Here is a 21,712-nt window from a genome sequence, read left to right as displayed (position 1 = left end):
CCGGATTCTGGAGATGTGGAAATAGAACTGACAGGATCTGCCGACGGATGGATGTGGAGTGTGAGAGAAAATGAGATGCGAACTATGACTGCAAAGTTTTGGCTCCAATAGTGGAAAGACTGAGTTGCCATTTGCTAAGATGAGGAAAACTGAGGGAGGGGTGAGTTAAGATTAATGTCATCTTGTGAATAGGCTTAAACTTGATGAAATATTTTAATATGTATTAACCCATTTCATCTTCACAACAGTTTTATTAACTGTATGATAATAATTACTAGTATTCCCACTTTACTTTTTTTTTCCACCTTACTTTTGAGTAACTCTCATGGTAAAGAAATTAGATAGCAATCCAAGGACATGGCCAGGGAATCAGCCAAAGCTTGATTACAAATCTTCCAGCCTGAGATCAATGTTCTTTTTTTATAAATCATATAAGTTACTATGGCCTCCATAGGTAATTAATTTTAATGACTCAAACAGATCATTTGTACCATAATATTATTTTGGTCAAACCAATTTGCAAGTGATTACATTGCATACCACTTGTTGCTATAATGAGTTTCTTCATCTTTTTTTGTGGAAAAATGTGCAGATATTAGTTGTCAACACAAAAACATAAAATGCTAAATTTAGCATTTTGAAAAGGGATTTATAACTATATAGGAGAGAAAATATACCACATAGTATATAAGGTATTACTTTTTAAAAATATTTTTGTTTCTAATATAATTCCTGAATTCTGTTTCCTTCTCTTTCTTTATTTTCCCTTCCTCCCTCCCTCGCTCTCTCTTTTTTCTTTTCTTTTCTTTTTTCTTTCTTTCTTTCTTTTTCTCTCTTTTGTTATTTCTTTCTACCTTTCTTTCTTCCCTTCTTTCTTTTTCTCTTTCCATTCTTCTTTTTCTTTTTCTCAAAATGACCTGTGCAGTCTAGGGTTTCGGTTATGGTGTCTGCTCTTCTCTGGTTTTCATCAGCCATGGAGGATTGGCTAACTCCTAAATTTTCAGTCCATCTCATTTTTAAAACAAAAGGTTGAAGTGATCATCTCTAAGGTGTTTTATACCTTTTAAACATATAAAAATGTAGGATATAATTGGATATGCAGGGTTTTTGATATAGAAGTTCTAACACAATTAGGTGAATAATTGTCATTTCATTAGCAAATAGAATTAGTAATGCATATTTTAACTCAAAATAAATTTTTCAGCCATATATTTTCAAATCACGTCAGAGATAACTCATAGTTTTTTTTTACATTAACATGTTTAATTATTTTAACAAATCCTATTGTTAATTTGGTTTGTATATTACTTTCAAGTTACAGACAACACAGATACATTCAATGAATACCGCTCAGCCTAAGAGTGATTTGGAGAAGAAGAGGAGTAAGCCTGTATTTTATCAGACTGTAGCCAACTCAGCCATCCTAGCTAATAGCGTATTTTATGCTAGAAATTGGTACTTTATAAACTTGAATATTTAAAGTGTAATCTAGTACCACAAGAGGAAGCAGGAGACAGACATTGCTGTATATATTTCTTTAGAGAGTGGATATAAACCAGGATACTTCACTATAAAATAGGATTGTTGCCCACACCACTGCAGTGAACTTACATTTTGCAAGGAGAAATGTTTTCTTAAAAAAAAAACAAAACACAGTGTACGGAGAATTTGTTTTGAAAAATATAGTTAAGATAGAAACCAGCCAATTTTCTCTAAATTGTTTTAGGAATAACAATAGATCTGCAAGATAGCCCTAAAGTAGAATGTCACCCACTTTTTCTTTTCAGTTTTCTGACTCTGCAAGCTGTTGACTCCCATGGCTACTGCAGTTTATCTGCTTCCAGAAGCACCATGAGTTTTCCCTGAACAACCAGAATTTTACTCATCTCCTCTCTCTTCCTTCTCATATTCAAAATGTGTTACCAGAGCCACCTTAGACCTCCTCCTACAGATAACTTAAGATGTAATATGAGTCCCTCTTATCAATTTTGCAAGAGTCTACAGCTTTGTTCAATTCACATGAAGGCAAAGGTTCTATCATATTACCTTTTCTTAGTAAAGGTCCCAACAATCTTTGTACAGCTGGAGTTGTCTCCTCCACATGCTCCGCACTTGTCATACTGCAGCTTTGAGCCGATGATGCCGTCACAACCAGTTCTGACACACTTCCCTCGGACACAGACGGAATTACTGTACGGCCTACATTCAGTTCCATCGGTCACCTGAAGCATGCAAACACATCGGCAGAAGGAAATGTGTGTGTCGATATTTGCTCTTTTGGTCAACTAGTAAGTTCTTATTTGCGATTTTTTGGGTTTGATTGGCATAGACAATACATTAAGAATAAAAGCCAAAAAACATAGTTGGCAGAAGTATCTAGCTGAAAAATCCTTGACATATTGGCAGAAAGCATTCTCGGATAAGCCTAGGTTACACATATTCTCTTGAGCATACCTCTGAATGTGTTAGGAGACACAAAGTATGCATCTACGTTTTTGTATGTATACTACATTCTCAGGGTACAATTGTGGCTTTTTACAGTGATAGAAGTAGTCTTTTCATTTAGCATTTTGGACTATCTGTATAAAAGTGAATATGAGCAGCCTTGAGAATGCAAAGATCCTTCTTTGTTGCATAATTGTTATTATAATGATAAATTTGAAAATCTGAACTTGACATTCAAAGCTATGTCATGGTTGGAGAGCATTCCCTACTGTGTGTTGAACTGTCAGACACTGAAATAGAGACAACCAAATTAGTGTAGAAGAACAAGTCTGGGGAAGTTACAGGAACATAATTCTGGAAAAGACTGTATATATTTTCAGTAAAGGGATTAGTGTATAGGTAAAAAACTAGTTATAAAACAGTGTATATAGATTCTGGCTTGTGCATGTGAGTATATATAATATATATACACACACACACATATATATATATATATATATATAAATAAATAAGCCTATACATTTTATATTTATGTACATAGAAAACCCTTTTTATGCATGTGCGGGCGTGTGTGTGAATTGAAGTAGAATATACTTCATCAGGTTAATAGCTCTGTAGATGGTGGTATTTTCATGTTTTTATTTCTGTGTAGTACTTTTAAATAAAAATGTATTATTTTCTAATAAAACCATGATATTTAAAAAATTATATAAGTTGGACACTAGCTTGTTTCTCAATAACATGCTATAAATCTCTGAAGACCAAATTTCAGAGGTGACTTTAAATGTAGCAACTGTTTACAAATTTATAAATTGCTGTATAATACTGATCATAAGAATAAAACTCTGCTATAGATTTAGAAAACGCTCAACTGCAAAAATAAGGCATATTCCATATACAAATATTGTAATATAGATAACTAGAGGGACATTGATTCATATTAAGGGTTTAAGACTTATTCAAAACCCTGAGTTGGAGGTATATGATCTTGAAACCCATCCTCATGGCTCAACAGAGGAATTCTTAAGTAAATAATAGAAAAACAGAGAAAGTTTTCTTGCCTTACAATCTCCTTTACAATGGCGCTTAGGAAATACTAGTTATTTTCGTGGTTACTTTAAAGTTAAGGTCACCCTTTGCCTTCCTTGACTGGGAGTTACACCTTTTAAATATAGCTTTTAAAACATTTACTTGTTCTGTTTAGGAAATAATTTTTATTCATTGTATAAAGCTTGAAAATATAGAAGTTATAGAGATGAAAATAAAAACCTTCAAAAGTCTAACTGACCCCAAACTAATAACTGTTTACATTTGGCATCTGCAGGCTTCCTTCAACCAAATAATTTCCACCAGTAGGCCTACTGCTTCTGAACAGTTGGTGTGTAGTTACCTTTGGAGAAAACACCACATAGTAGCCAGTGCCCTTGGCTCTGCAGGTCAGCTTACACACGTCCCCTGGCAGCACGCCGGCATATTTGGGAACCCACTCCACAAAAGTTTTGACTCCCTTTGCATCCGACTGATAGCCATTTTTGGCCTCACACTGTTCATGACGAAATGATTTACCTAGAAAACAAACATGTTACAGTATTACCTTATCAGTTCTGCAACCTAGGTATATTCTTGTGTGTTTAGTTAATTATAAGGGAAAGATGCAAACATTGAGTTTTTTTTTTTCCCCACAGTCTGTACTCACCAATGTTGATGGATTTTATCTAGACATAGAGTTCAAAATGGTGATTATTCATTCCATCTCTGAATACTCTATTGCTTATAATAATAGCTTAAAAATCACATATGTGTTTGTAATTGATCTGCATATGGGTGGAATTGTGTAGTATAAGATTAATGTTAGTTTCCCAGCTTCCCGTATTTATTATTGCTAGAATACAAATGACATGTAGCCTGTGATGGTTGCTGGCACTGGGGGGCAGCGTACCATTGGGTGGGCAGGGTGTGAGACTGCAGGAGCGGTAGATGGCCCTCTTCCCTGTGCAGTAACGTCCGTTGTTTCTGGGAGCAGGGTTATTGCAGTGGCGATAGGCAAACTGCACTCCTCCCCCACATGAGCGAGAACACTGGCCCCAGGATCCCCAAGATCCCCAGTTGCCATGGCTTGATGTCTGAAATAGAAAATAGAAGATATTTTAACTCAGATGAGAGAAAAACATTCAAAATGTGCATCTGGAAATCACTTGCAGTTAATGACAGAGTGGAAACTTTGTCACAGATACAGTTATATTTTCACTGAATTTAGCATGATCATGCTTTGGAAATGCAACACATTTCCAATTCTAAGCAGTTCATCTTTTCCACCCTCCCCACTCCAGTGCTAGAGGATCTGAAAGCATCATTCTAAGTACTGAGCACACCACAAAGATTACCTCCTGGTTTCTATGGGTCATTTTAAATTATGTCTTCTGATATGGTCCAACTCTGTTATAATCACTGAACCATCATAACTTTTTGTCCACTCTGATCTTGGATCTTTATTGAAATGTGTAATGCTGAAGGATCTATGTGACACTGGGCATTATTTAATTGTGTTTGCATCTCTTTCTCTCTTTAGCAGTAAAACTCTGCAGTCTGTCTGTTGATATCCCACATTCTGTCTGTGACTGACTCTATGACATACATAAATGTATCGGACGGACCCAACTTGGCTTAATTCCTAATTAGATGTGGCAGATTCTGAACTACACTCAGGCCACGCATGCAGACACACCCCTTAAAAAAAAAGCCCTTTTATGGCAACCTAAGTCTGTTTCTCTGGACACATTCTTGGAGGGAGCTTAGAGATTCTGAAAGGAAGAATATGACCAACTGCTTTGCTGAGAGGGTATATGTACCAGCTCTGACTGACTCAGTCAGGCTATCTGACCATGCATGGTTGGGTGATACCCTGAAAGACACAGGCAATGAGCACATGAAAATTCTCTTTCAGGAACTTCACAAATCTTGTGGGTTGAGAGGGAGCACATATTTTACTTAGGCCTTGAAAATTAATAGGGCAGTCGCTGACCTGAAGTTGGACTGTGTATGTGGTGGTAGAGGTGTTTCCCTGGAGCAGCCATAAGTTACTTTAGCTCCTAAATTTAGATTAACTTATTGTCCAGAGGAAGAAAGTGACATTTGGAGCTCACCAAATATGTACAAGGACCACATGTGTCAGCTCTGTTATGACCTTCTTACTGAATTTAAATACCTATATTCTGATAACGTTAGCAAGACAAATTTGAAAGTAAACTTCTCAAAAGCAATTAATAGGGTCCTACATGGGGTCTCAATTGGACAGAATCTGAGTTACACAAGTGTTTGTTAAAAGACTCAAGCCTGTAATCCTAGCACTTTGGGAGGCCGAGGCGGGTGGATCACGAGGTCAAGAGATCGAGACCATCCTGGTCAACATGGTGAAACCCCGTCTCTACTAAAACTACAAAAAATTAGCTGGGCATGGTGGCGCGTGCCTGTAGTCCCAGCTACTCAGGAGGCTGAGGCAGGAGAATTGCCTGAACCCAGGAGGCGGAGGTTGCGGTGAGCCGAGATTGCGCCATTGCACTCCAGCCTGGGTAACAAGAGCGAAACTCCGTCTCAAAAAAAAAAAAAAAAAAAAAAAAAAAAAGATGTAATCTGCAAAGAAATCCCTAGTATCTGCATTTTCCCCTTATTTGATCACTGAGAATGGCCACGGAAGCAGGTGTAAATAGATCTTGAAAGGAAAAGTTTTTCATTTCTTATTTCTTTTCCTTTCTTTCTTTTTTTTTTTTTTTTTTTTTGGAGACCGAGTTTTGCTCTTGTTGCCCAGGCTGGAGTGCAATGGTGCCATCTCGACTTACTGCAACCTCCGCTCCCGGGTTCAAGCAATTCTCATGCCTCAGCCTCCTGAATAGCTGGGATTACAGGCATGCACCACCACGCCCGGCTAATTTTTGAGGTTTTTTAGTAGAGACAAGGTTTCACCAGGTTGTCCAGGCTGGTCTGGAACACCTGACCTTGTGATCCGCCTACCTCGGCCTCCGAAAGTGCTGGGATTACAGGCATGAGCCACTGCCCCCATCCAGAAAAAGCTTTTCAATTAGAAAATAAATGCTTCTGAGGACAGTGCCCATACCCATCACAAGAATGTACTTCACTTCCAGGCCTTGGCTGATGAGAAAAATCACTTACTGAATAATATTTTTTCTTGGTTTTGTCCACACACTTGCCCTGCAAGCAGATTCTCCCCTTTCCACAAGGCGTCCCTTCCACGGCAGGCAGCTTCTTGGTCAGACAGACCATCTGGCCCTGGCGCACCACGGCACACCACAGGCGAGCACAGACGTCCATGCCGGGACACACCGAGTACTCGGGCCCGAAGGTCAGGTTGCACTGCTGGGCGGCATCGTAGGTCTGTCCCGGTAGTTCTTCGGGGCCCAGGATCTGCTTTCGTGGTAGATCCAGCAAACAGTTACCTACAAGAATAACTGAGATTGACCACTGCTCTGTGTTTAGGTTTCAAACCTCTAAAATCATGGATCTGAAAACAAAATGTCCCGGCTGGTGTTGGAGCATGAGGCACCCACGAATCCACAGTGTAATGCTCTGGAGAGGGACTCCGTGGGGACAAGGCCGGGCACCTCACTGGGCCCATGATACCCTCCAGGGTTCTCAGGAGCAATACGCTCCGGAGTGTCTATAACAATGGGGTTGGCAGGGGTGTGATAAAATAAAATGGTTTTTTAGTGATTAGTTGTGAACTTAGCCTTTGTGCTAAGGCACTAAACAAAATTGGGATAGGCCTAGAGGAAATTGGATGAGGAATTTTAGTATAACTATAATAGTGATAATGGTAATGACGCATTTACTCTACCACTTTGAGAAACAGAGTTTGTCCTTGGCACTCTATTTGTATAACCCATTCTCCATTTCTAACTCACCCCTTCCCCATGTGCCTATCACATGTCTCCTTTCCGCTGATTCCGTAACTAATAGCCAAGCTGGCTCCTCATTCATTCTTGCACATTCCACAGGCATTTGCTCAGCACCTACAATGTTCTAGAAAACACACTAGGTATTGGAAATACCGAAAAATGACTCAGATCTACTCCTCAAGGCCTTCCAATTAAGTCAAGGAGATAAAGTGTTTCTCCCAGACTGATAAAAATTTTAATAAAAAGCTGTCAAGATTTGCAGAAAAAAGGAGCAGTGAAAAAAGAAAAAAAAATCTTTGATAATTTAGGATTAGTCTAGTCTTTATATTCTTTTCCTCTTCGTGTCTATTTAATAGAATTGGTGTTTGTTGGGTATTTGGAGTGTACCTGCTAAAAGCATGTACGTGTCTCACTGCATCATATATGAAGGTATATAGGCATCGGGGTGAGATGGGAATTCTATAGAAGCTGAAACATGGACAATGAGAATCCAGAACATTAAATGTGCTTTGCTCTCTCTTTTCCGTCCCCATAAAAGCTTCCCTAAGAGTCCCTGTCCAGTGAGTTAACATCATTAATTTTCTTTTGTCACACATGTGCATAAGCATTGCCCATCTGTTTCTGTATTTTTCTGTTTACTTGATTTTAGGATTTACACAATGATTACAATAGCAATAAAAATAACAAATATTAGTTACACACACTATTCTCCGTACTTTACATGTATTAGCTTATTTAATGCTCACCACCACAACCCCATCAGGCAGATTCTAGTACACATTTTATTTATCCTACAGATAAGAAAACTGAGGCACAAAAGAGGTAGACCAGCAGACCAGTTACCCAAGGTCACACAGCTGTTGCGGTTTTATGCTCAGAGCCTGCCCTTCTCTTCAGATGCCATATGGCTTCTGTTAGCATGTGAGTAGCTGCCTGATTGTATTGCTGAAGGGCAACCATGTGTAAGGATCCTTTAAACGGTGGATATTGAGCTTAATGGAAGAAACACCCAATCTGAAGTCTTACTCCGGTGAAATACTAAATGGTTGAGTGCTCCTGGCTAAGTTAGCTAGCCTCTCCATAATTTATTTTCAAGATCCGCATAATGTTTCTCTTCTCACCGTGTTACTGTAAATGTGAAATTAGCTAACAGAGAATTAAGGGTGACCAGAAAAATACAAAACAATGAAATATTTAACAACCTTTTAGATGTCTTAGTTACTCTTTTTATTCAACAAAAACAGTCATATTCAAAATCTTATGTTCCACTGAGAAACAGAATATTCAGCACATTTTAAATATACTATAAATTTTTAAGGGTACATTCAAATTTCTTCCAAGTGAATATCTTAGAATTTGTCAATCTGTGTTGGGGGCATTATATGAAAATGAATAAAGAGCAAAGTTCCTATTTAGCCTCTGAGCCAGAATGTTTGAAGAGGTAAAGCTTCTTAAGGCAAGCCAGAAAAAGCATTAAAAATAAGTATCCAGCCAAAGAGAACTCTGGGAGAAAAACATCAAGTTAAAAGAAAAACATCAACATCAAGTCAATGGGAAAGAATGATAGTAAAAGCTCACTAGGCTTTGTTTATAAGATAGAATGTGATTCGGGCTTCAGAATTCCATGAAAAACGTTATCTTCTTTCCAGAATAAAAAAAGGAGCACTGTGTAAACCAGGGGTTGCTTGGCAGATTGCTGATGTTAGAAGACTGTCAACAAATCTCTGACTCTGCAAGAATGTTTTCCAATTCTTCAAAAGTGCTGTTTTAAGAAACTTCTTTTTTATTTTACTAAAAAGCACAGACCGTAAGACTGGGTAACTAAATATTAGCTAGGAAGCCTTTACCATGTATGCACGCACGTGGCATGGGTCTACCCTCATTTTTCTGGAGCCAAAATAACTCACCACCTGACTATGCATACACAGTCACTGACACCTGTTCTATCTCACTCGTAGATGACAAGTGAAAAAAGCATAATGCAAACAATTTGAAATTGGCTTCCAACAGACTTCAAGATGTGGCATCTCTTTACAAATCTTAATTTAGAAGTACAACTTTTAAAAATAAATGACACATTTACTTTCTATTAAAAATAAGACATATCAGCTCTATAATTTTCCCTTAGAGGTAGTACATATGGCAATGACCTTTTCTTGCTTAAAATAATTTATTTCAGAATTGCAATTACTGTGTTACTCCAGCATTCTCAGTACTAGGATTTGTAGCTGCATCAATTTTTGTTTATGCCAAAGTATATATTATTTCATTTTTACATTGAATTATGTACTTTTGCAACAAAATAGGTACAAGCATCTCTATCAAATGTTAGAATGATGCCATGAATCAATAACAAAAATCAATACAAGAAACAATAACACATCAATATGAGCCTAAGTCTGAATCTCATAGTATAAAATATTTAAAATCTAAGTAATAAGAGATTAGATATACCTTTTCTATTTTTAAAAAATGTATACAGTTTGGGGGAGGGGCATAAGGGGAAATGGGTCAACCTTTTGGTATCATTTCTAATGACCTCTGGAGGCATCCAACCTACTGCTGATTTTTTTCTTAATCTGTTTTACTTTTATTTTCAATCAGTTCTTCACATCTACTTCACATATTTTTCAATTCATCGCAGTCTGAAATTTGATCTGGGCCTTGCTGCCAAGATTTTGTGTTTGTTCTGTTCCACAAATTGGCAAGTTTCTTCCTCCCTCACTCTCTCCTTTCCTTCCTTCTTCCTTTTTAAATTTTGTTTTAACATTGTGTATATATAAATGGATAGATTATAAAAGAAAGACCAGGCATGGTGGCTCATGCCTGAAATTCCAGCAGTATAGGAGGCCAAGGTGGGTGGATCACCAGAGGTCAGGAGCTCACAACCAGCCTAACTAACATGGTGAAACCTCGTCTACTGAAAATACAAAAATTAGCTTGGTATTGTGGTGGGCACCTGTAATCTCAGCTACTCGGGAGGCTGAGGCAGGAGAATTGCTTAAACCTGTGAGGCAGAGGTTGCAGTGAGTTGAGATCAAGCCATTACACACCAGCCTGGGGGACAAAGAGCAAAACTCCATCTCAAAAAAAAAAAAAAAAGGAAAAGAAAAGAAAGTCAATATTAATGTGTGCATACTGCATACATGTTTTTACCATTCATGTTGAACCAAATGGCTAAAATAAGACAAAAAATTAAAAAGTAAGATGCTGTGATTTGAGACGAAACTGTAAGAAAAATGTGTTAGTCTTTCCATGGTGGCAGAAGTCCACTAATATGTGATGGAAGGAATGTCATGCCTCCAGGAAATGGAACAGAAAAATCTGTAGTTTTATACATCTGACTTATAGTACTATTTGTCTCTTGTATTAATGATTAATCAAAATTATCAAAGTTGTTGTTCTTTTTGTTTTTCTTTTTGCTTTTTTGAGATGGAGTCTAGCTCTGTTGCCCAGCAGGCTGGAGTACAGTGGCGTGATCTCCGCTCACTGCAACCTCCACCTCCCGAGTTCACATGATTCTCCTGCCTTAGCCTCCTGAGTAGCTGGGACTACAGGCACACAACACCATGCCCAGATAATTTTTGTCTTTTTACTAGAGACAGGGTTTCGCCATGTTGACCAGGCTGATCTCAAACCCCTGACCTCAGGTGATCTGCCCACCTTGGCCTCCCAAAGTGCTGGGATTACAGGGCGTGAGCCACCATGCCCAGGCTCAAAGTTATTGTTCTTTATTATTTTCAATATTTTCTTTCCTATTTCTAACACTAAAGTTATTTCTGTCTTTCCTTCCTTTTCAATGCTCAGGTATGAAATTAAGCATTGACCCAAATATTCATGATCTAGGAGAAATCACTTAATGTTCCTAATGAAACTCATCCAAAGAAGCCTAAGTCCACTGCTTACAATCACCGTTTGCTTCCTCTCTTCATCTGCCTACCCTTGCCCCTCTGCTTTTAGGTCTTTACTTGAATGTCTAATGTTAAAAGAAAAATGGGTGCATTTGTCTGCTCTTTGATCACTCATTTTGGGCCCAGTGATAGATGAATGAACAAGGGCACTTCAAACAGACAGACATTTTTTGTCCAAAAGCAACTCAATGGGTCTGGGTGTGAAGCTGTTAGATGCAATAAGTACACTGTTTAGCAGATGTAATGGCAAGGAAATTAAGTTAAAGATTCTCTATGACAAAGGAGAAAGGAACGTTTTAAAAATATAAGTCACCCCTGTAATCCAAGCACTTTGGGAGGCCGAGGCAGGTGGATCACCTGAGATTCGGAGTTCAAGTCCAGCCTGACCAACATGGAGATACCCCATATCTACTAAAAATACAAAATGAGCCAGGCATGATGGTGCATGCCTATAATCCTGGCTACTTAGAAACTGAGGCAGGAGAATCACTTGAACCCGGGAGGTGGAGGTTGTGGTGAGCCGAGATAGTGCCACTGCACTCTAGCCTGGGCAAGAATAGTGAAACTCTGTCTCAAAAATAAATAAATATATAAATAAATTAAGTAAGTAAGTAAGGAAGTCATCGTAGCCTTAAACTATATGTCTTATTTGCACACTCTATTAAAGAGCATATTTATTATGAAAATCAAGATGCAACCATAGTGTTGGCTTTGAATTTTATTACCACCACCTTAAAAGCTGATGTTAAGCTCCCCTGGCCAGCTTTACAGTCTATACTTAACAAAAGATACAGAGAACTGGTTTTCCAATATCATTTTATGTACAAAGTTCTGTGTTCAGTAAGTAGTTATAAACTTAGCTCTTTATATTACGTGTGAAATTTTCAAAACCATCTATAGATTTTCCTTAGCAACCTGTGTTGTGAGTGTTCTTGGGCTTTATCTACATAAGTGGTGGCCTTTCTCATCATCTGGCACCGTGAACTCAGGGACACAGCAGACACAGCTATCTTTTTTTGGACTCAAGGTTAGGAAGCATTTGAGAAAGGAAATTCAATAACCTGCTTTCACTGCACAATTTCTTTGCCAGTGCTTACCTTTATTTTTGGGGCTCATACTCCTAGCCAGCTTGCCTAGAACCAGCTTGTAAAAACACTGAAGAGTGTCTACAAGTATCTTGGCCAAGATTGGGAGTCGGGGCGGTGGGGGGGGTCTCTTGAGACATGACTTCTCCTTTTCTGAATCACAGATCTGCAGACACAGTGACTTTAGATTGAGCACACTGGTTTTTCAACCATAACCTAATTGCTGCATATTTCTTGTTGGAACTAAATCAGGAAACACTCAGTACTAATGAATTTAAATTTGGCAGCAGACAAGTGCTACAAATGTCCAGCTACTTATGGCTAATAATTTTGAAAATAAATCAAATGCTTTGAATTTAATTTTACTCTCCGATCTCATTTCTCCAGTATTGATGGAGGTGGGAGGAGGAGGGATGAGATATTAGATGTAAATGGATTTCCCATTTATAATGTACTCTTTAGGTACCATTGGAAAATGGTATATGTGTTACGAGATTACCTGATTAAAACTAGCAATTGCTTTTCTGCCTTTACAGTAGTCACAGTTTAACTTTCCTAAATAACTGAAAATCATTTTTTTCCTGTGTGTCAATTATTGTATCATGCTGAAATATAGCACTGACTTGAGGGACCGTGCTTGAGATAGGGTTTTTGACCTTTAGAAAATGGTACCAGACCACTGTGCCTTTCACGTTTTACAGCTGATATTTACAGCTCTTCTCTTATTGTCAAATAATATCATTTCTTGCTCTCAGATTACCTGTCTAAAGTCTCCGCATCCTCACCCCTCATGACTATTTTATTGCTTAAAATGTTGAGTGACCTAGAAACTTAGAACAGAAAAATGGTAGAACTGTAAAATATGAATAAATGGGCTCTGAGTAGAAGCCTATGTAGCTTCCTATGAGTAAAGTTAAAAGGTTTTATAATATAGTTTTCTGATATCATTTAGTCTTCTAACAAAGACACATCTGTTTGTTATTCTATCATCCTGGGCTTTGACTGTCTTCTTCTTCTCTCCCATGCTCTGTGGCTGAAATGTTAGAATCTCAATAATCTCTACAGTGGGTTTAGTAGTTTCTTTGGCCACACTTTCACTTACATTGACTTAATTCAGCTTTCTGGTTACAATTTAAAAGTTATTAAGTTATTTCAATTCATCTTTAAGTAATAGCACTACAGGGAGTACCACTGTTTCAATTCTGTATCTGAGTATGCTCTTTTGAAAGGAAGTAAGACATAACTGAGCTTTGTCATTGTGCCACCTGCTTTTCTTTGTTTTTTGTTATTCTGAACTTACTTTATTCATATTATAAGCTACTGATAAAATAGGATTTTTATTGAAATAAAAGACTGCCTAACCAAACCAACATATTCAAAAGTGAAAAAGTCTAGATTGGATGAAATAAAGTAAATAAGTAAACTATAAGCATCTTCTGTTAAAGGAATTTTGGTAATAATTGAATTTTTTAATTTAATATACATATGAGAATTCAGATACTTTTTTATTAGTGCAAATGAATAAGATCTATTTCTATTAAAATTGTTTTCTTAGTTGTTTTCTATCATGAGTTCTTTGGAACAGAAACAGAGAGATAAAAATATGTAAATTTGTTATGAAATCTTTAAAAATTCAGAGCATGGACTTTTTAAAATATAGAATTAATTTTAAAAAAATGAAGACAATGCCAAAAGCATTATTTACTGCATAGAAATTAAGATCACAAATTCCATAAACATGAAATAAATGAATCATTTCAAAATTAGGAACAAAATTCTCCACAGCATTGTAATTAGCTGACCTAATACTTGCACAGGGAAAAAAATTTGGTCCCATTTTAGCCATAAGTATTTGCTGCCTTAGCAACTAAATCCATTCATTTAGTGATTCAAGGTTTAGCTCAACTTCTTGGAATGTGTAACATGTGATTTTGAAATAAAATATTAATGTTATTTTATTTTCAGAAAACCTGAAAAGAAGTAAAACAGAAAAGCAATATTATGAGTGAAGACTTAAGATTCCACCCAAGAAGGACTTTATGAGATATTGATCTGATCAATGTAGATAGGATGACTATAAGGAATATTCATTTTAGGACTTTATCCACATTTAATCCACAATGTAAACTGAGCTAAACATAAAATTACCATTGTATTATTGGTCTAAAGGAAAGCTTCATACATTAATTCTTAGTGTTGTTTCCAAGTCTTTAAATTACTGAGATATTCTTTCAACTAAAAAAGAACATTTTTTTTGTAGTGAGATATATTTTAAACCAAGCTGGAAATGAGACATATAAATATGTAGTAACAGGCAGCTAAAGCCTTACCTGTTCACCACTAATGGAGTAAAAATGAGTTAATGAACAGATTTTTGGCTCCGTGGTATCAGAGAACTGTGCAGCTGAATTTATTTGTGTCTGAAATAATTTGAATTTGCTATTTTTTCTGGTATTATGTAGCCACAGTTCAAAAAAGACAACATACTAAAAATTAGGGGAATATTAAATCATAAGCTTTGTGGAACTGGGAAAAAGACAGTTTTCATAGATACTCTTTATTCAACTTTGGACCATACATCATTAGATAATTTTATAGAAAATTGTTATGATTAATAATTTCTGTCATATTTCATTTAACTGCTAGTTTTAGAAAGATGAATCTTAAGAGAACATAAAAGAAATGAGAATATGTCTGTTTCTATAAAAGAGGAAATTTTGGCTACCTGATCTCTGAAGATTCTTTCCAAGGCCAAGGCATTTACCCTGCTGTGTTTTTATTATTTTAAAGTACTAAAGAATGCTAGGAAATTTGCAACAGCTTGTTTCCAAGATTACTTAGGGGTTGGGATTTATTATTTCTAAAAATTGTAACTTCCTCAGTATGTTCATATAATTTACAGCACTAATCCTAGTCTTACAGAATTTAATAAAGTACACTGTTCTCTTGAACTGTATTTGAAGGATGAAGCCAAAATTTTCTTTTGAAGTTCTTAAAGTGTTTTCCCATCATTCAGATTCTTTTCTATTTCTGTTCTGCAGTTTTTACTCCACTTTCAGGAGAATCTGCTATCAGGATGAAACCAAATTCTTCTAGTCAGTGCAAATCTAGAAAGCTTCCTCTTCTGGCTTTAGGTTGCCATAAAAAGTATCCAGTAGAATTGTCACCTACACCTTAACCGCATCCCTATAATAGGCCTGTAACAAATACTTCTGCAAGTCATATTAATAGCAAGGAAACCAAGATGTCTGCCAAAGTTCTCACAGGAAGCTAGTGGTGAAAGAAGGAATAAAAGCCAGGCTTTCAGGGCACTAGTGAGGCATTCTGTGTGGTCTTCCACACTGCCTCTCCTTTGAACTTTTTCAATTCAAAAGCCAAAATACCATAGCTAAAATGCCACCAAGGATGTTGGCAGCACATACCCACATATGATCAATTTCTTTGGTCTTTCTTCTGACACTATCCAAACAACTATTGTCTTAGAGGGCAAGATGAATATTTTGAGGATATAATGAAGTCAAACTCCTAAGAATCCCAAATTTTGTTTCTCAGCCAATGTTGTCCTTAATGATACATACCATGGCCATCATCCAGGAATTCTGTGATGGTGGCTGAAGTGCATTTGGACCAGGGCTTAGATGCATCAATGCTGGTAAGGATGGAAGACATTAAGCGCTTATCTTCTGTGGAACCAAAGGTCTCTTCACAGAATTTGGAATCGTCATGGGAGAGGCCAAGTAGATGTCCTAAGGGAGAGAAGAGAGGAAATATAAATAATCTATGACTGTGTATTTCTATTTTTCCATGATCATTATGCTAGGGCTTGATTTTTCCCCCCCCAGTTGTAGATGAGTTCACTTTAACTGACTTCTCACCTGAAGACTGAACCTCCAGGGAAATAAAGTTTCATGTAGTTAGTATAGCAATTACTTTGGGTGAACATTTCGATGGAAACTGAAAAACTAAAGAGTAGATGTTCCCATAATTCATCTGGATCACATATGCTTAATGACATGTGGAAACAAAGCCTTATTTAGAATCTAGCATTTGTGAGACAATTGTGGGATTATGTCATAGCCCTCACCATGTATCATTTTGATTGTCTGATTTTCTGCCTCCTCTGATCAAGCCCCATGAGATCGAAGTTTACTTGCTCCCATATACTGAAGCCTCTGTATTGATCTTAGTGCTGTGCAAGTTGCAAACAATTAATAGATGGTTTTTGAATGTCAGTGACTTATTTTATTAGTCAAATAAATAGGTGGCTAATATAAAGGAGGACTAGGGGAGACAAAGAAGAGAGGTGAAATGAGGAACTTTCCAGTTTCATGCAAAACTAAGCTTGCTTCATCTGTTCATTTCTTTTAGTGATTTACTGAGTTATGAATGTTTCCTATTCTCACAAACATATAGCTCATTTTGACAAAATACCCATTTACATTTTAAAATGTCTAAAATACCAATAACATGGAGTTCGAGAGCCTGAAGAGAGAACACCTTGGTTTCCCAAGTGATTGTTGTGACTGTTCAAAACCACTCAGCCAGGTGATATTTGTGCTTAAGCCTATCAACCATGTTCTCTGCAATCCCAGTCAAGCTAGATATTGTTTCACAGAGCCCATAATCTCATTCTTATAATCCAAGTAAATTGCTTTTTATTATATAAGATCAATTTTCATACAGTCTAAGGAAAAAGTGATATTCCCCCAACAAACTTAAAATGCTATTTAAAACATATGGGACAGTAGTTTGAGCAGTTATAAACTCTAAAAAACAGACAGCAAATCATCCTAATAGTGTTTTTAACAAAGCTTTCTAGAATCATACACAACCACTGAAACGAATGTAGAAAACACTATAGCAAACAGATGACTACATTCTCCTTGGGTTCTTGAATGCCAAATGCAGAAAACTTTGGCTATCCTCGCAAAAGAGTCCAGTGTGCACCCATAAAACCCAACAGAGATGGAATCTTTCACTTTAGATTCTGACTACTTTGGGCCAACTTGTTAAATCACCAACACCTCATAACAAAATTGTCCACTGGGCAACTGACTGCTGTTATGCCTGAAATTAAGTGGCTAGGGCTCAGTGACCTTCCAAGTCTCCACATTTTTATGTCATTTATTCAGATATTTACTTCAACAATATTTACTAGGCTAACAAGTTTTCTCTGTTAGAGAAAACTTAACACCACCACTTAACATTTTGTTTGGTCAGTAGCATAAATGTGCATGATAGTCTATGTATAAAGATGTCCTAATTAACATGCAAAGGAAGTTAGCAAGGACTCATCTGAGTTTTGAGTGGTTAGTTGAGTTTTTCAAGGAACTCATTGCTCACAGAAATAAAAACAGAATCTTTTATTCATGTACTATTAAAAATGACTTAAAATTACTTAGTACATGAAATACATGTTGATAATGCACTCTGCACTCCCTGAACTTTTCCAAGATAGAAGATTTATCAACTAACTCTGAGGGACATGTGTGGAAATTTCACACTTGAGTTTTTTCCTCTGACATAGAAGAGAGAGAAGAAAAGTGTCCCCAAGTGACCTCTGCAACATAATATGTATTTGAATACAGGTTTTATACTTAACAAACGTGACCTTTGCAATCTACTTCATAGGATATTTATACTTATTTAATGGAGTAATAGTTTTTTCCTCCAAATCTATATAAATACAGAACACTTTCCAAATTTTTTTTATTATTATATCAAGAGGTTTTCACTTCATTTGGAGGGTAGATTTTAGAATTCTGATTTAAAATATAGGCCACACAGTAGACACCAAATTCACTTTGAGGAGCCTGAGGAAGTATCTCAATTTTTTCTTTCAAACAGAGAGGTGAAGCATGAACTTTTAAAGGTTTCAATTATGCAAGCAAGTCAATTTAATTTTTAAATATTTTGGCATCATTTATGAATCTTTTGGAATGCTATTTAATATACTATTATGACTTTTATGCTCCCAAAATTTATTCATTTTCTACCATAGCTTAATTGCCACTGAAGATGAATAGAAGAAATTCCACTGGAAAAGACTGTCATTCAAGCATGAACAAATCTTAGTTTCACCTCAGCAAGGGGATACGAATTTTGTAAGATCTCCAAAAGTCAGACAGAAACAGGCTGCTTAGAGCCAACTGAAAGAGATCAACTCTTTGGAGGGTGAATGAACATTCCGTCCTCCATGAAGAAAGCCTGACAGCTGTCTGGGAGAAGCATGCTGTCTCATAGACAGTGAGAGTCCCGGGCAATGTGAAGAACACTTAAGCACCCAAAGTAACAGACAGCCAGTTCCAGAGTAGCTGGAATCAGGGCATGGCGAGAGACTCACGTGACTTCCCTTCAGGAGCTGGACAGGATATGAAAGGGAAGATCAATGTGAGGGATGTTTGGATGCTCTTCAGGAAAGACGTGACACACATTCTAAAGGCTGTAAACAGCAAAAGGAGTGGTATTTTCTAATTCGAGCCCCCAAGCAATTATGCTAAGACATTGACTCTTAGTTGAAATCAGCCTTGAAATAGCAAAAGTCTACAAAAGTATAAGCACTTTTAAAGGAGTGCTCACAGTAAAGACAGCATACTATGATACTGAAAGCTAGCCACCAGAGAAAATCCAGAATCCTGGGAATTTAAAATACAATGTCACAGCAGACAACTGCGTATTTCAAGTAAGAATTGTGAAGGCGAATTGGAAAAGCTAATAGCTTTGAAAACATCTGCCTTTTCAGAAAGAGTTTGTTCATAAATCATTCACAGAGATGTTTAAAATGAATGGTGTGGTTTATAGATGAAGCATTTCTTGGACAAGCAGACCTCATGAGCATTAGCAGCAGATAGGATTAGATATCCCTGTCCCAGGGACTAAAACAACACATGAAGAATATAAAAGAGTGTGGAGACAATGTGTACAATGCCAAAATTAATTTGTTGCTTACATCAAATTGTATTTTATGATGAGTTTTTAGAGCAATACAGAGCAACAGAGTTAGCTGAGGGTGAGGTTTTAGAGGAGGCAGGGGGATGGAATCCAGAAATCCATATGGCAATCCTTACCCTTGGAAGGAGAAAGATTTTTCTGGAGAGTCAGTGTTGCAAGAGAAGGGTGGGGAAGACTCAAAGCCATTTTGACAGAGATTTGAGAAAGCTCCCTCAGTAAAATAGGACGTAAAACTCCTAGCTAGAGAAAAGGCAGAGGATTTAAAGCTGAGATAGTAAGGTCTTGCTTCAGGGAAGAATTAAGATTTGTGTTTAGGACCACTTATAATCAGCAGACATCCAAAAGATCTAAAAGCAGTTTGCTTGAGCAATTTTGTTTACAATACTATCTTTCTCAGCTATCTTTAATACTTGATGATGTCATTGGAAGCTTGTCACCTAAAATCCTGAGGCAATTAAGGACCAAGCACACTTGAGTAATAGATGTACTTGTTAATTGCCTCTGTATTTATATGTTTAATAAGATTTTAACTGGAAAGGGGAGACAGAAGCCAGAATGAAGTTCAGAGAATAATGCACCTGTCTAATCCATGAATATTTTCCAAGCGATAGATATCTCTGAATTGTATTTCTTTTCTTTTTTTGAGACCGAGTTTCTTGTTGCCCAAGCTGAAGTGCAATGGCAAGATCTCGGCTCACTGCAATCTCCGCCTCCCAGGTTCAAGCAATTCTCCTGCCTCAGCCTCCTGAGAAACTGGCATTACAGGCACCCACCACCACACCCGGCTAATTTTTTGTATTTTTAGTAGAGACAGGATTTCATCATGTTGGCTGGGCTGGTCTTGAACTACTGACCTCAGTTGATCTACCCGCCTTGGCCTCCCAGAGTTCTGGGATTACAAGCATGAACCACTGTGCCCGGCCAGAATTGTATTTTACTGTTTGAAATAATTAGTAAAAACTAAGGTGTAAATTGTGTCAGACATTGTTGATCTATTCTTAATAGATGTTAAATCATATCTTAAATACAACAATCATGCTGAGTGTCTGTCAGCAAGTAACATCAGAAAGGAGTTTATTTGAATTAATCTAAGAAAATAAGTATAATTATAAATTATGTCAGAGCAAAGTCTATAGGGCTGAGAGTTTGAGTTACACTGTTAGCTCAGAAATAGCAAAGCAACTTTTCTAGCATGAAAATCCTCTTTTTGAATTGGCAAAGGGATAACATTTTACAAAATAAATTTTATTTTTGATATTCCCAGTACAAATTTAAAGAACACCTTGCTTTCTTAAATTCACAAGAGAATATGGTGTTAGAAAATCTGTGATAATGTGCAGCTAGATGAAGACACATTGCTTAAAAGGAAACTGTTGGTTCAGCTTCTTATTCAACTCAGGTATTACTGTACAACTAGGGCTGACTTACAACATTAACCTCAGGAAGGAAATTGGTTGTTTTTTTAAACTTTGGTCTGCAAATTAAACAGAATTTCAAGCTCTTGTCTCCTGATCCCAAACTGACCAATGGTCAAGGGGACACAGTACCACATCCTAAAAAAATGTCACAAGAAGCTCTGTAATGTGTTTACTTGGGAAAGCACTGCTCAGATGAAGCATCTGTTTCTTAATGAGGTCATGTTTTTATTTTACCTAATTTTCCAGCTGGGATTATGGAGGTGCAAGGTCTTGCCAGGGGTTTAAAAGTTAGTCAACAGCTCACATGGGATCAGAACCTAGAATTCTTGAAGAAGGGAACCACGAGATCCAATAATTGGATCATACGTGTTTATTCAAACACGAATCTTTACATAAATGTGATAAAACTCTTGAACTTCCATTTCAAAACGTTAAACATGAATGGTAAATGTGGTATCAATTATGTAATTTGGAAGGAAGAAACTCTGACTTTTTCACCTTATAACTAGCTGTGTCAATATCCTTTTGAATGCATTTCAGAATTATATCCTTTAAAGTAAAAACTGTCCAAGAAAACTTTCTGGAAGGGTAGAAACATATTGAGCTCTGGAGCCAGATGGATTGGGTTTGAATCTCACGTTAGCAGTATATTAGATTTTGATCTTAGGTTTAGAAACTACCCTGTGTGTTGGTTTCAATCTCTCTCTGGTGACCCACTAATAGTACTTACCTCATGGCATTTTGTAAGAATTAAATTATATAAAACATGCAAAGTGGTGAGAATATGTGCTTGACATATATCAAAGAACCACTGATTGTTAGCTAACTTTATTGTCCTCATTTATATTCTGGGATTGTTATATACTTTTACTTATGAGTATTCTTGTTCTCAATGGTGTGTGTGTGTGTGTGTATATATATATATCACATATATATATATATATATATATATATATATCTATACCTAACACCAAAATATATAACAATCCCAG

General features: G+C 36.8%; 1 protein-coding gene across 1 annotated transcript in view; it reads right to left on the bottom strand.

Moving 5' to 3' along the window:
• The window catches only part of ADAMTS5 (ADAM metallopeptidase with thrombospondin type 1 motif 5), a 52,224-nt gene that overhangs the window by 10,421 nt on the left and 20,091 nt on the right, over window positions 1-21,712 (bottom strand). Inside the window, exons 4-8 of the mRNA XM_032277101.1 lie at window positions 15,930-16,097; window positions 6,613-6,896; window positions 4,385-4,568; window positions 3,836-4,011; window positions 2,047-2,222 (exon numbers count right to left, since the gene is read on the bottom strand). Of these exons, the coding sequence (XP_032132992.1) occupies window positions 2,047-2,222; window positions 3,836-4,011; window positions 4,385-4,568; window positions 6,613-6,896; window positions 15,930-16,097 (988 nt within the window). The remainder of the gene's footprint in view (window positions 1-2,046; window positions 2,223-3,835; window positions 4,012-4,384; window positions 4,569-6,612; window positions 6,897-15,929; window positions 16,098-21,712) is intronic.

Source organism: Sapajus apella, unplaced genomic scaffold (assembly GCF_009761245.1).
Source record: "Sapajus apella isolate SASKATOON/1434 unplaced genomic scaffold, GSC_monkey_1.0 scaffold8, whole genome shotgun sequence".
Lineage (NCBI taxonomy): Eukaryota > Metazoa > Chordata > Mammalia > Primates > Cebidae > Sapajus > Sapajus apella.
Note: the sequence above shows the minus strand (reverse complement) of the source record. Positions and strands in the feature narration are given on the sequence as shown.